The sequence below is a fragment of the Oryctolagus cuniculus genome, chromosome 13 (genome assembly GCF_964237555.1).
Source record: "Oryctolagus cuniculus chromosome 13, mOryCun1.1, whole genome shotgun sequence".
Classification (NCBI taxonomy): Eukaryota; Metazoa; Chordata; class Mammalia; order Lagomorpha; family Leporidae; genus Oryctolagus; species Oryctolagus cuniculus.
In genome coordinates, this window is record NC_091444.1 from 76,846,214 (window position 1) to 76,859,307 (window position 13,094).

A 13,094-nucleotide genomic window follows, 5' to 3' on the forward strand; every position below is an offset into this window, starting at 1 on the left:
CTCCCTCTCTCTCTCTCTCTGCCTCTCCTCTCTGTGTGTAACTCTGACCTTCAAATAAATGAATAAATAAATCTTTTAAAAAAAGAAAATTACAGACTCTATACTTAACCATTAGAATAAAAAAATTCAGAAAACTTTTTTTCTACTTACATGTCTGTGAGAATGACAGAATAATCATGTTTTGTCAACCGTAAATATTTTAGGTAGTTCATGGTGAGGGGACAAGGTGAGTCAGCCACCCATGGATTTATAAGATTCTGTTAGAGCAGTCCTATTCCGCAGAGCATCTCTCCATTGCTTCCACTCGCCTTGATCGCTGCCTCCGCATTTTAAGGCCCTCATGAGGCAGGTGTGCAGGTGTTTGGCCTAGTGATTAAGGTGCCTCTTTGGATGCCTGCATCCCATGTTGGAGTGCCTGGGTTCCAGTTCCAGCTCGACTTCTAATTCCGGCTTCTTGCTAATGTACACTCTGGGAGGTAGACATGATGGCTCAACTAGTTGAGTTCCTGCCACCCATGTGGGAGACCTGGATTGAGATCCTGGCTCCTGGCTTCTGCCTGGCCTAGCCATGGCTGGTGCAGGCATTTGCAGAATGAACCAGTTAGGTGGGAGATCTCTATCTGCCTGCGTGTGTCCTCTCACTTGTATTCTAATTCTCTCTCTCTCGCTGTCTCTGCCTCTTTAAAATAATAATCAATTTTTAAAAAGGGATTCTATGGACTTCCCAAGAGAGAGAGGAGAAAATTTATATCCCAAGACCTCCCCAGCCCCATAACCTTTTCCTGTTTCCCTCCGTCTTTCTTACCTTAGCAGACACTTCCTCAAGACATATGATTGCCACTGATGCAGGTTTGCAGTAACTCTAGGGACTATCACAACTTATATGCACCAGAAATGTTGATAGGGAGCCTGCTGTGAGAGTGCTGGGGCTCGAGCCCAGAGGAAAATAAGCAAACAAGCTTGTGGGGTAGGGGTGGTAGCAATAAATGAAACTACAGTAAGTAGTAATGATAAGGGCAGTGAAGAAAATCAAGGTTGGAAAAAGAATAAACAGGAGGATTGGGGTTGGAAATATGTGTGTAATTTTATGCAGCATATACCAGAAAAGGCTTCTAAGGGGGTTGCATTTGCAGATGCAAGGGGAAACTGAGTCAGGTGCTCAACCTCTGGCTGGATGCTTACTGCTCAGAATTCTGGGCTTCCAAATCCCAGCATGTTGGCTTCCCTCCTTCCAGCAAAGACATTTTGCCTCATGACTGCCTCCATCCTTGCAGACACTCTGAGTACATCAAAGCCAGAGACACCATCTGAATCATCTTGATTTCCCTTCTTCCTAGAGTTCTTTTCCTGTTTAGTTAAAAAGTGAGGATGCCAGTTGCTCCCAACCTACAACCTTTCAAATGTCACAGGCATCTTTGAAGTGGAAAATGTCTGAGTGTTTCAAAGCCGCTTTTGACTTAATGGGTCTCCTAGATCCAGCCCTCTTTATAACCTCAGGTCTCACTGACATTTGCCTCCTGAGAGCCCTTTTTCCCTTCTTCTTCTTTTAACCTTGCCTTTGAACTTGGTCTCATCAGTCATGTGCATCCACAGACCTTGTCAGAAAAGGAGGAAGCTATTTTTCTAAAAGATTAGGCAGTGGAGTTGGGGGCAGTGTGGATGTTTTGGTTTTGGTTGTGGTTGGGTTCAGCAGAGAAATCGCTGGGGACACTCTCGTTCAAGTATGACTTCTATAGAATTTAAGCACGTTTCAACCCTCGGGGTGTGCAGCTGCATTTTCCATGACAATTCCGCAGAGCAGGGGCAAGCAGGCAGCAGCAGTATCAGTCTGGGAGCCTTTATGCCTGGAAGTAGATAGGATCCTGGGTTCTGGTCCTCTTTTCAGGCAATTTCAAACCTCATGAATGAAAATGTGAAAAATCCTTTGCTGCAGGAATTTTTCCCCTTCTGCTGATGTGGGGAGTGAGAACAGAGAAGAGGAATTATTTGAAAGGAAGCTTTACATCTGTTGAGGGAAGATGTTGGTGTGATCTTGAATACTGCCATTGGGTCCCGAAAAGCCCAATTTCTAGTTAAGTTTTCTTAATCAAGCCATCAAAATCTTCCCCTTCCTATGCCACCCTTGACTGTATCATAGTTCATACCTCTACTAACCCAGTTCACCTGAAGTTCTGAGTTTCAGCTGAGTCATCTCCATGTGTAGTCCAAAAATAAGTAGTAATTGAACAAATGCCAAATGCCTGTTTTGTTTTAGCATTGTGCATAGAGGAGAAGGGGCCAGCAGGAGTTAGAGCCGCTTTATATTCCTGCTTCAAGTGGATTTTCCTCTTTGGCTAAATTTGCCAGTTAAAGTGCTTATTATCACAAGAAAGAAACACTGAAATACAGCTGCAGTTTTCTGCTTCAAATATGATTAAATAATAAATACCAGAGAGAATCCAATGTGGATTGAAGCTATCACAGAACCATTCACTCTCATTAGTGAAGTATTGCCCTGTCGCCTGGTGACTTCTGGGCTGGTTTCTCTTAATCCCCTCATCCTGTCCTGGTTCTTGTTCCTAACCATGTGCAGGATGCCCGTCTCTCTTCACCAGTTCTATCTGCTTCACCAGCTCCATAGGTCAAGACCACCATCTCAGAGGCTGGCACTATGGCATAGCAGGTAAAGCCACCGCCTGCAGAACCAGCATCCCATATGGGCGCCGGTTCGAGTCCCAGCTGCTCCACTTCCAATTCAGCTCTTTGCCGTGGCCTGGGAAAGCAGTGGGAGATGGCGCAAGCACAAGTGTAGGAAGACCTAGAGGAAGCTCCTGGCTCCTGGCTCCTGGCTTCGGATCAGCGCATCTCCGGCCATTGTGGCCAATTGGGGAGTGAACCAGCAGATGGAAGACCTCTCTCTCTCTTCCTCTCCTTCTCTCTCTGTTAACTTTGACTTTCAAATAAATAAATGGCTTTAAAAAAAAAAAGTCTACCCTCTCAACCCGTCACTGTGGCAGAGCGGGTTAGGCTGCTGTCTTTGGTGCCAGCATCCCATGTGGGTGCCAGCTACCCCACTTCTGACCAGTTCCCTGCTAATGCACCTGGGAGGGCAGCAGAGGATGATCTAAGTCCTTGGGTTTCTGAGCCCACATGGGAGACCTGGAAGAAACTCCTGGCTTGTGGCTTCAGCCTGACCCAACCCTGACCGTTGCAGACATTTTCGGGGAGGGAATCAGTGGATGGAAGATCTCTCTCTCCTCTGATTCTCTCAAATAAATAAATAAATCTTAAAGAAAAAAAAAAAAAAAACACTCCCGGGCCATAGCAGAGAGCTGGCCTGGAAGAGGGGCAACCGGGACAGAATCTGGCGCCCGACCGGGACTAGAACCCAGTGTGCCGGCACCGCAAGGTGGAGGATTAGCCTATTGAGCCACGGCGCCGGCTCTCTATGTCTTTTTTTTTTTTTTTTTTTTGACAGGCAGGGTGGACAGTGAGAGAGAGAGACAGAGAGAAAGGTCTTCCTTTTGCCGTTGGTTCACCCTCCAATGGCTGCTGCAGCTGGCGCCTTGCGGCCGGCGCACTGCGCTGATCCGATGGCAGGAGCCAGGTACTTCTCCTGGTCTCCCATGGGGTGCAAGGCCCAAGTACTTGGGCCATCCTCCACTGCACTCCCTGGCCACAGCAGAGAGCTGGCCTGGAAGAGGGGCAACAGGACAGAATCTGGCGCCCCGACCGGGACTAGAACCCAGTGTGCCAGCACTGCAAGGCAGAGGATTAGCCTAGTGAGCCGTGGCGCCGGCCCTCTATTGCTTTTGAAGACAGGTGACTAAATGTATTTTCTGTTTTTTGTTTGTGTGTGTGTGATTTAGATGTTTAAAAAAATCTTTACATGTAAATTTTATATATATATATATATAGATCTCACAGTCTGGGGTTGGTTAAGCATTGTACAGGACATCCTTATTTTGGTAGACTCTAAAACCTTTAACATTTTTATATTAGCAATGACAAGTCAGATTGCAGGACTAAGTGGTATGGCTGCCTTCTGCAAAACTGCCAAATGTGCAGTGTCTAGAAGGTTATAACCAAGGTCTATGCAGTGACACTTTAAGTAGGTAGTCAGGTTTTTTTATGATTTTTCTATAGGTTTTTTTTACATTATTTTCTTTTTGATTACCTGTTCTTTCTTTTTTAAAAATATTTGTTTTATTCATTTGAAGGCAGAGTTGGGGAGGGAGAGAAAGAGGGGGAGAGTTAGATCTTTCATTGGCTGGTTCGCTCCCCAGATGGCCACAATAGCCGGGGCTGGGCCAGGCCAAAGCCAGGGGCCAGGAGCTTCATCTGGGTCTCCCATGTGGGTCGGAGGCCAGGGGACTTGGGTCTTCTGCTGCTGCTTTCCTTGGTGCATTAGCGGGGTGCTGGATTGGAGATGGAGCGGCTGGGACTTGAGCCGGCAATCATATGGGATGCCGGCATCACAGGCAGTGGCTTAACCCATTATGCGACAGTGCTGGCCCCTAGGTTTTTATTTTCTGATTTGTGCAAACATTTGTTTATTTATTCCTTTAATCAACACTGAAATAATTAGTGTTGGACTTCACAGTATTTTGAAAATCCAAGTCTATTAATTAATTATCTTAGGTAAAAATTAATTGCTCAAATATTGAAAATATTCCATTAGTGTTCAGTCACCTCCATCTAGCCTCACAGGATGAAGCTACAGCAAAAATGACTGTTTCAGTTTTTAAAATATTTTAAAAACAAGTGTATAATTTAGCTCAATCAGTAAGTCCCAGAGAAAAAAAGTGGGCCAGTAACATCAGAAAGCTAGGACTGGGTATTTTCAAGTTCTTTAATTCAATCATGAAGCAAAGTGATTTGAATTTCTGTGTTATATGTGTTTTGTGACTATTAAAAAAAAAGCCTTGGTGGGGCCGGCGCTGTAGCACAGTGAGTTAATGCCTTGGCCTGAAGTGCCGGCATCCTATATGGGCACCGGTTCTGGTCCCGGCTGCTCCACTTCTAATCCAGCTCTCTGCTATGGCCTGGGAAAGCAGTAGAGGGTGGCCCAAGTCCTTGGGCCGCTGCACCTGTGTGGGGGACCCGGGGGAAGCTCCTGGCTCCTGGCGTTGGATCAGCACAGCTCTGGCTTTTGTGGCCAATTGGGGAGTGAACATTGGATGGAAGACCTCTCTCTTTCTCTGCCTCTCCTCTCTCTGTGTAACTCTGACTTTCAAATAAATAAATAAATAAAAATTAAAAATAACCCTCTCTCTGAGTATTGTTCAGCTTTTCCCTAAAGTGCATGGTGTACATCAACTATATCTTCATTCAAGAATTAGAGAAAGAAATAATACTTTTAAAGTTATTGTCTCTTTTTGTATTTATATCAAATGGAAAAATTTGAAAAAGCCTTTTAAGAACCATTCCTTATAAGCTTAAAATATAGTATTGTGTCTTTCAGATGAATACATAGTAGTTTTATATTGACTATTTTTTGCCTGGTGCTAGTTAACTTGATCACATGACCCAATTCTTTATAGATTGAAAAACAGGATCCCAAAGGCATAAAAGTTTTTTCAAAAAATTTATTTGCTTAAGTGTTCTTACACCAAGCTAAGCAAGTAAATGTTGAATAATAAAAGAACATTTTCTAGTACAAGGCATTTTCAGAGGGTTGTTGCCTAAATTATGCACTTGAACCTTTAAGATGCAATGCATTACCTTGCATGGATACCTTGGAACTGCCTCATTCTGTCAATATCATCTCTGTTTATATGATATTTTTGTCTCCTCCACAGAATTATTCATCCTAGAGAGCAGGGGGAATGGCTGCCACTATTAAGTTGAACTGAAATACTTTCCAGAGATGGCAGAAATAATGAGAGTATGTCTTTCTGTTCCTAGAGAATGGGCAAATGTATATCCAGAAAAAGCCAACCATGTACCCACCCTGGGACAGCACTTTTGATGCCCACATCAACAAAGGAAGAGTGATGCAGATCATCGTGAAGGGCAAGAATGTAGACCTCATATCGGAAACCACCATAGAGCTCTACTCGCTGGCCGAGAGATGCAGAAAGAACAACGGGAGGACTGAAATATGGGTAAATGTCTGAGCTGCAAGCTTCATGTCAAGCCATTTAGGGATAATAGCTGATGACTAGCGCCCTAGCACTTCCTAGTGGGTGGCAGTGATTGCTCATTAGGGACTATAGAACAGATTTAATTTCTATGAAAGGAGAAAAAGGTCTCTAAGGCTATGAAAAAGTGCTATTGATTTTCTCAAAGTACGCTTGCAAGTATTGCAAATCCCTCTTAATTTAGGAACCCAGTTGTCTATTTATCAAGATACCAAATGTGAGAGGCTAAAACAAAGACCTACTTCAAGTCTGATCTTTTCACTCCATACTTTGTCAGCATCTATATTTTGTCAGCCATAATGAATTAATTTATCTTACTTTGTACTAAGAAACACCTCAATTCAGGTGAATAAAAATTATAGCTGCTTGATTAACAAATGTTTAGACATGCAAAGGAACAACTAAAATAGGAAAGTATAAAAAATTCTAACAGGGTGGACACTGCAGCATGGCAGGTTAGGCTGCCACTTCGACACCTACATTCTATATTATCATGCCTGGTTAAAGTCCTGGCTGCTTCACTCATAATCAGCTTCCTGGTAATGCATCCTGAGAGGCCACAGATGATGGCTTGAATCCTTGCCAGCCAGAGACCTGGAGAGAGCTTCTGTCTCCTGGCATTGGCTTGGCCCATCCACAACTATTGTGAAAATCTGAGGAGTAAACCAGGCACCAGAAGACATAAGATTCTCTCTTCTCTCTCTCTCTGAATTTTAATTGACACTGATATGGAGACAACAGGTGGGTTTTTTCCCCTTTCTTCCATTGGAATCTGTTTCTTAAAATTAGTTTCTCTATTCAAGTCTTTTTTCTCAGATTTGTATTGCATCTCCATAGACACCATCCTATTTCTAACCAGCACCTTGAGATGTAACTTCTTTTTTTTTAATTTATTTATTTGATAGGTAGAGTTATAGACAGTGAGAGAGAGAGAGATAGAGGGAAAGGTCTTTCTTTCATTGGTTCACTCCCCAAATGGCCGCCATGGCTGGCACTGCACCGATCTGAAGCCAGGGCCAGGTGCTTCTTCCTGGTCTCCGGTGCGGGTGCAGGGGCCCAAGCACTTGGGCCATCCTCCCCTGCGTTCCCGGGCCACAGCAGAGAGCTGGACTGGAAGAGACTAGAACCCGGCGTCTGTATGGAATGATGGCCCCACGGGCAGAGGATTAACCAAGTGAGCCACAGCGCCAGCCCCGACACTTAACTTCTGCTTGCCCAAGGTTGCAACTGCTTGCATGATTATCTCATGTTCACTCCACTAAAACAGGCTGGAATATTGCTTCATATGGGTTTCCTTTTCCAGGGTTTAATTTCTACCATCACCACTAATTCCTGCATTGTGATGACATTGAAGTCACCTGGTACCAATATCACCACTTCATTTGAGAATGGACACCTTGCTCATAGCTCCTCTGCTTCCATTTTTGCCTCCACCTATCTGACTTATTCCATGAGTCTGAGAGAAGTGATGTGCATACTGGATGTTGAATGCACTTCCCTCTGCATGAATCTATTTAAGCTCATATGAAAATTTATAGTTGGCCAAGTAGTAAAAACTTACTTTGTCACGAAATTCTGGGAATAGTGATGCTGTGACAAGGGTATTGCTATTGTGTCAGATTTCCACGGACCTTTAAAGGCTTTGTGACTTATACAAGATCATACAACCAGGAAATTATTTTGCCAATCAGTCCTGGGTTCAGCAGGAGGACACTGCTTATTGCGAATGACTCAGATTTGTCTTCTTTCTCCTTTTTTAGTCTATTATTGGCCCAGTATTAGAAAATCCTCAAATTGCCCTGAATTTGTCCTTTTTTTCTCCTTATGCATCTTCCCTTAACATGGTACTTTATTCTGGTCCCTTCTACATAATGATGCTGAAATACATATATTATCCCTTCCCACACCAATCTACTTAAAACTTCCTGTAATAGCTCATCTAGCACGTCCCCAAGAAATCACTTCTTCCTTGTGAAAGAAAAAGACCGCTCCCATTGGACACCCGGATTAACCTGGAATGTGTGCATCGCTCCTGGAAGGGAAGGGAAAGGTCTGTGGGCACCCTAGAAGCAGGATTTATCTTTCCTTCCAACAGACCTACTTTCCCCCAGGGAGTTGGTACTAGGGTCTGTGATTCTTTATCATGACTAAAATCAGTATATGCCTTTATTACCACCCTTCAGATAAGCAGCCTCACGGGCAAGAAAACCAAACAATATGCTACAGAATTTTGTTTCTTCGCTATGAAAATTTTGATCTTCGTGTTGCAGTAATGAACAGCTGAAGAGTTTTAACAGAAGAAAGGCTGTCTTCAGGAATTCTGAAGTAGTCTGATGATAAGAAGTGTTGTGCAAAGGGACAACCATTGTTTCTATATTGGAAATCTCTTTTCTTTGGGTTAAATATTCTGCTGCTATGAAAGTAGACAGTGTTCATGTTATTGAACTCTGTTGGTCAGTTTCTCATCCTGATATTTCTTTCCTTCGCTTAACCAGCTGGAACTGAAACCTCAAGGCCGGATGCTAATGAATGCAAGATACTTCCTGGAAATGAGTGGTAAGTAACATTTCTTCTTCCTGTATGGGAGTGAGGAGGGAATGGCCTTCTCTTCAAGTGCAACTTATGTTCCTATTGCAATTGTCATAGAAAAGAATTAGGAGAAAAGGGAAACTTATGGAATTTTCTTTACATGCCTAGTGGTTCTCAAGCATGAATTGAAAATACAGTATCTGGGCCCAATATAGAAACATAAAATATGAAGACCACTGTTGCTCCCCCTCTTCGCGGAGGAACGACACAGGACCCTGCACTATTCTTTTGCCTGCTCGGCCCTCCCCGGGTTTGCTGCTGGTCCTTCCCGGGTTGGCTGCCGTCCCTCCACGTCCGTGGAGGGGTGGGCCCCCCTGCCACTTTCCCCACTTCCGTGGGGGGAGCAGCACACTGCCGGCCGCCAGCTCTCCCGGGGGCTGCTCAGACGTTCCTCAGGTGTTCCTGGTGCATGGTGTCTCTCTCCTCCTTTATAGTCCTCTTCCACCAATCCCAACTCTGCTACCCACACGCCAAGCACGCTGCTCTCCTCCAATCAGGAGCAGCTCCTGCAGCTTGTCAAGTTGGTGAGAGGCAGCTGTGTAGAAGCTGTTTACTCCTCTCCCAGAGCCATATTGTGGGAGAGCAGATGCATAGAATAAGTCTTAATTCCAGTAACTTAGTCTAGTCCGAGTTGCTCCCCACAACCACTAGTTCTTAAATTGCATGAATTCATTCGGTGCTTTTATTGTCTTCTTTATTTTAATTTTGTAATATAATATAAATTCAAAAGGTTTGATTGTATGTATGCATTTCTATGAATATATGATATGCTATAACAAGCTAGCATACTATCACATAGTATGAAATAAATTTAAAAACTTATATTTTCCATAAAACCAGTGGGAAAATGCTAATGCTTAAAATCAAGCAGTTAACGGAGGGGTGAAAAATGCATTGCTAAACAGTTTTGGTTCCATTTCACACACAGACTTTGGTCTCAGAAATTGAAGTTACAGTTTCTGGTGCTTGTGATAGCCTATCCGTGCTGTTCAGATGAATCAAATGCTACTGCTCATAAAATCCTAAACCCCAGAAAGGACATGTGAAGTTAACTAATGGTAGACTGAGTTCATTGTTTCCCAAGTTAGTTTTACTATGATTGATTATCCTGTATGCCAAATCTTTGGCACCAGAAGACTTTAAGATTTTAGATTTGGGATTTTAGACTATCTGAAGATACATAATGAGATTTCTTGGGATTATTGAAACGCAAAATTTATTTATGTTTTACATATACTTTATATCCATAACATGAAGGTAATTTTATACAATATTTTAAATACTTTTGTGCATGAAACAAAGTTTCATGGACTGCAAATCTCCACATGCAGCATGTTCTCACTTAGAAAAAATGTTGTATTTTGGAACATTTCAGAGTAGGGATGCTCAAGCTGTACTAACAAGAAATGTGTTTCAGTATAAAGATTTATAGTGCTCTCTGGGCTGTCATTTAGCACATATTCCTTATATGTTCAAATTCAAATACAGCAGAGAAAGCAGTATGACGAAACAATCAGGGAAAACTTGAGCAGTCATCAGATATTAAGAGATAGTTATTCATTTTTTATGACTGATAGTGATGTTCTGGTTACAATTTTAAACAGGAGTCTTAAAGTTTTATAAATACACAAGGTAAAATTTATAGATAATGTAATGAGACTATGGATTTGCTTTAAAAGTAATCCATTGGTATAGGTGGGGATATGAACGGTCATATATTGGGAGTGGCTTTGAATTCACCATTGTTGAAGCTGGTTGATTGGTACGTGGAAATTGATTTTAGTATTTGCTCAGCTCTTGTGTATATTTCAAATTTTCCATAGTAATGTTTTTTTTTGAAAATAAAAAAAAGCCTCAAGGAGGGAAATATATGCTCTGAGCTTTTTTTTTTTTCTCTTGGAGGCTATAGATACACAGTACATACAATTATACTATTTCTGAGTTGGCTCAATGAGATAGAGTAACTGTAGAGCATCTGAATAACCAAATGTGTATGCAAAGTGTCAGTGAGGTCTTAATTGATAACACCAATGATGTTTAATTCCTTGAGTAAGAAAAAGTATACTCTTCCCAATAGTTCACAATGTGGCCCAATGTAAGATTTAAAAAGTCCTCCATCCTCGAAGTGCAAGCAATTTTAGTAAATGATTTATGGGTCCCCACTTTGAAAATCAATTTCATAGATCGTGGTCCTATTACTATGGACCTTTTCTATTAGAATGGGAGAGCAAATTCAGGTGGGGACAAAAACAATATTTCACAAACAATAAGCACATGCCCTTTTCTAGAGAATAAAATATAGTGTTTAATATTTTTTGTAATTAGATCCAAATTGAGACAACGTCTCTAAATCATTAAATCTAAAAAAATTTTACTTTTAGCAGCCAATATTATGGCATAACCCAGCTAGAAAATTCCTTATTAATGACAAGAAGAAAGGTATAGGATTTCATTCAATTTTAAGAATGTCTCTTCTGTTAAAAAAATAGTCTTCTGTGGGGGTATTTGCGATAGTAGTTGAGACACTACTTGGTATGTCCATATTCCATATCAGAGCGCCTTGGTTCAAATCTCGGTTCCCTTCCCAATCCCAGCTTCCTGTTAGTGTGTATGTTAGGAAGCTCTAAGTGTTGGTGCAAGTACTTGGGTCCCTGGCACAAACTTAGGAGACTCAAGTGAATGCTTTGGCCTGGCCCAACTAGAGTTGTTGCGAGCATTTCAGGAGTGAACTAGCAGATAGGGTCTCTCTCCCTCTCTCTCTCTCTCTCTCTCTCTCTCTCTCTCTCTGCTTTTCAACCAAAAAAGAAAGGAAGAAAGGGAGGGAGGGAAAAGGGAGAAGGGGAGGGAAGAAAACAGTCTTCTGCAGGATTTAGAAAAGCGAGACATGAGTTCTTAAACTCAGGGAATGCAAGCCCAGATTGGAGAGGCAGTACATATACATATTAAACAATTAAATAAGAATTATATCCTAAACCACGTTAATATTGATTAACCAGGGGATCACTGTGAGTTGCCTTCATTCTAGAATATTCCATGGTAGAGCATTGAAAGGCAGAATTGAGATTTACAAAGAGGGATCACCTAAGAGGCTTGAGTAAAGCCACGAGAGTGGGGAGTGTGAGGAGAAGAACAGGGGTATTCCAGTGGGCTCTGCTACAAAGAGTCCGGGGGATGGATGCCAGAGGGTGTAGAGACCAAGCAAGAGGAACGTGTACACTCGGTGCATGGCTTGAACTAATGGGAAGAGTATACTCTCATTCAAGCAATTTAATGTTATTGGCTTATAAAACTTCTCATGCTGTGGAGAAGTGGTGAGAATCTGGCCTGAGGGTATAGTTATAGGAAGTAAATGAATGAAAGAATCTAAAAGACAATAACAGCAAGATTTCACAGAAGAATTCATGGAAGGGAATGGTGTACATATTATGAGTACATTGTTAAGGGTGCTTTATACTTCTTTAAAAATGAAAGCTGAATGACCAGAAAATATATTGAAATTATCTGTTAAAATAGGTAGATTGGGAAATTATGACAGGTGAGGTGGAGATGGTGGATATGGGAAGAGAAGGCAGGTAAATGAGGATTAAATATTCAACTTGGGCAGCATTGAAGATAACATTGTGTCTCCCAAAACTCTCCTCAGAGGAAACCCACATGGAAGTAAAGGGTTCTGCTGTCTGCCCACAGATCACTCTGTTTTTTCTTTCTAACAATGCCCTCTTTACTGATTGATGTGCTGGAATCACCTTTCCTTTCTTTCTTCTCCTCCCATCTCTCTTGCATCTTCAGAATTCACCATCACCTCTGACACCCCTACTGCCTGTTTCTTCTTGGACTTTCTATTCATTCAGTAACCAGGCCTCACCCACAAGTCCAAGCTTGGAATTCTCCATCCCCAAAGACCCAGCCTCAACCTTGTTCCCTCAGAGCCCTTCCTCTCACGCAAGAAGGACCAGACTTCACCCTAACTTAGTTATCTTTCACCTCCTGTACTAGCCCATTCTTGCTACTAACCCCCTGTCTGGCTTGGCCCCAGTGCTAAGCCCCTGCCAATGTCCAACTGTCATCTGTTTCTTCTTCCACCACAGATACTCTAATCTCCAAATGTTGCATTCTGTTCTCTCACTCTTCGTGGCTTTCCTAGAAATAAAGCATTTAGCTGAGTCCGTTACAATTGAGACTACTAGTTGATGTTCCTGTTTCAGACATATATTGACCTCTTGGTAGACCTCTCCAATCAGATTTCATGTCAGTACTATAAATTCTGTTCAAATAGTGGCCAGCACTGTGGTGTAGCGGGTAAAACACCGCCAGCCATGCCAGCATCCCATATGAGCACTGGTTCTAGTCCTGGCTGCTCCATTTCCAATCCAGCTCTTCGCT

General features: G+C 42.4%; 1 protein-coding gene across 13 annotated transcripts in view; it reads left to right on the plus strand.

The window, feature by feature from the left end:
• PRKCQ (protein kinase C theta) overlaps positions 1-13,094 on the plus strand; it is a 152,783-nt gene that overhangs the window by 60,144 nt on the left and 79,545 nt on the right. For 12 of the 13 annotated variants that reach the window (XM_051821575.2, XM_051821580.2, XM_051821578.2 and 9 more), the window contains exons 3-4: positions 5,887-6,086; positions 8,618-8,678. In XM_051821575.2, coding sequence (XP_051677535.1) covers positions 5,887-6,086; positions 8,618-8,678 — 261 coding nt within the window. The remainder of the gene's footprint in view (positions 1-5,886; positions 6,087-8,617; positions 8,679-13,094) is intronic. The other variant, XM_070055780.1, reaches the window with a different exon arrangement.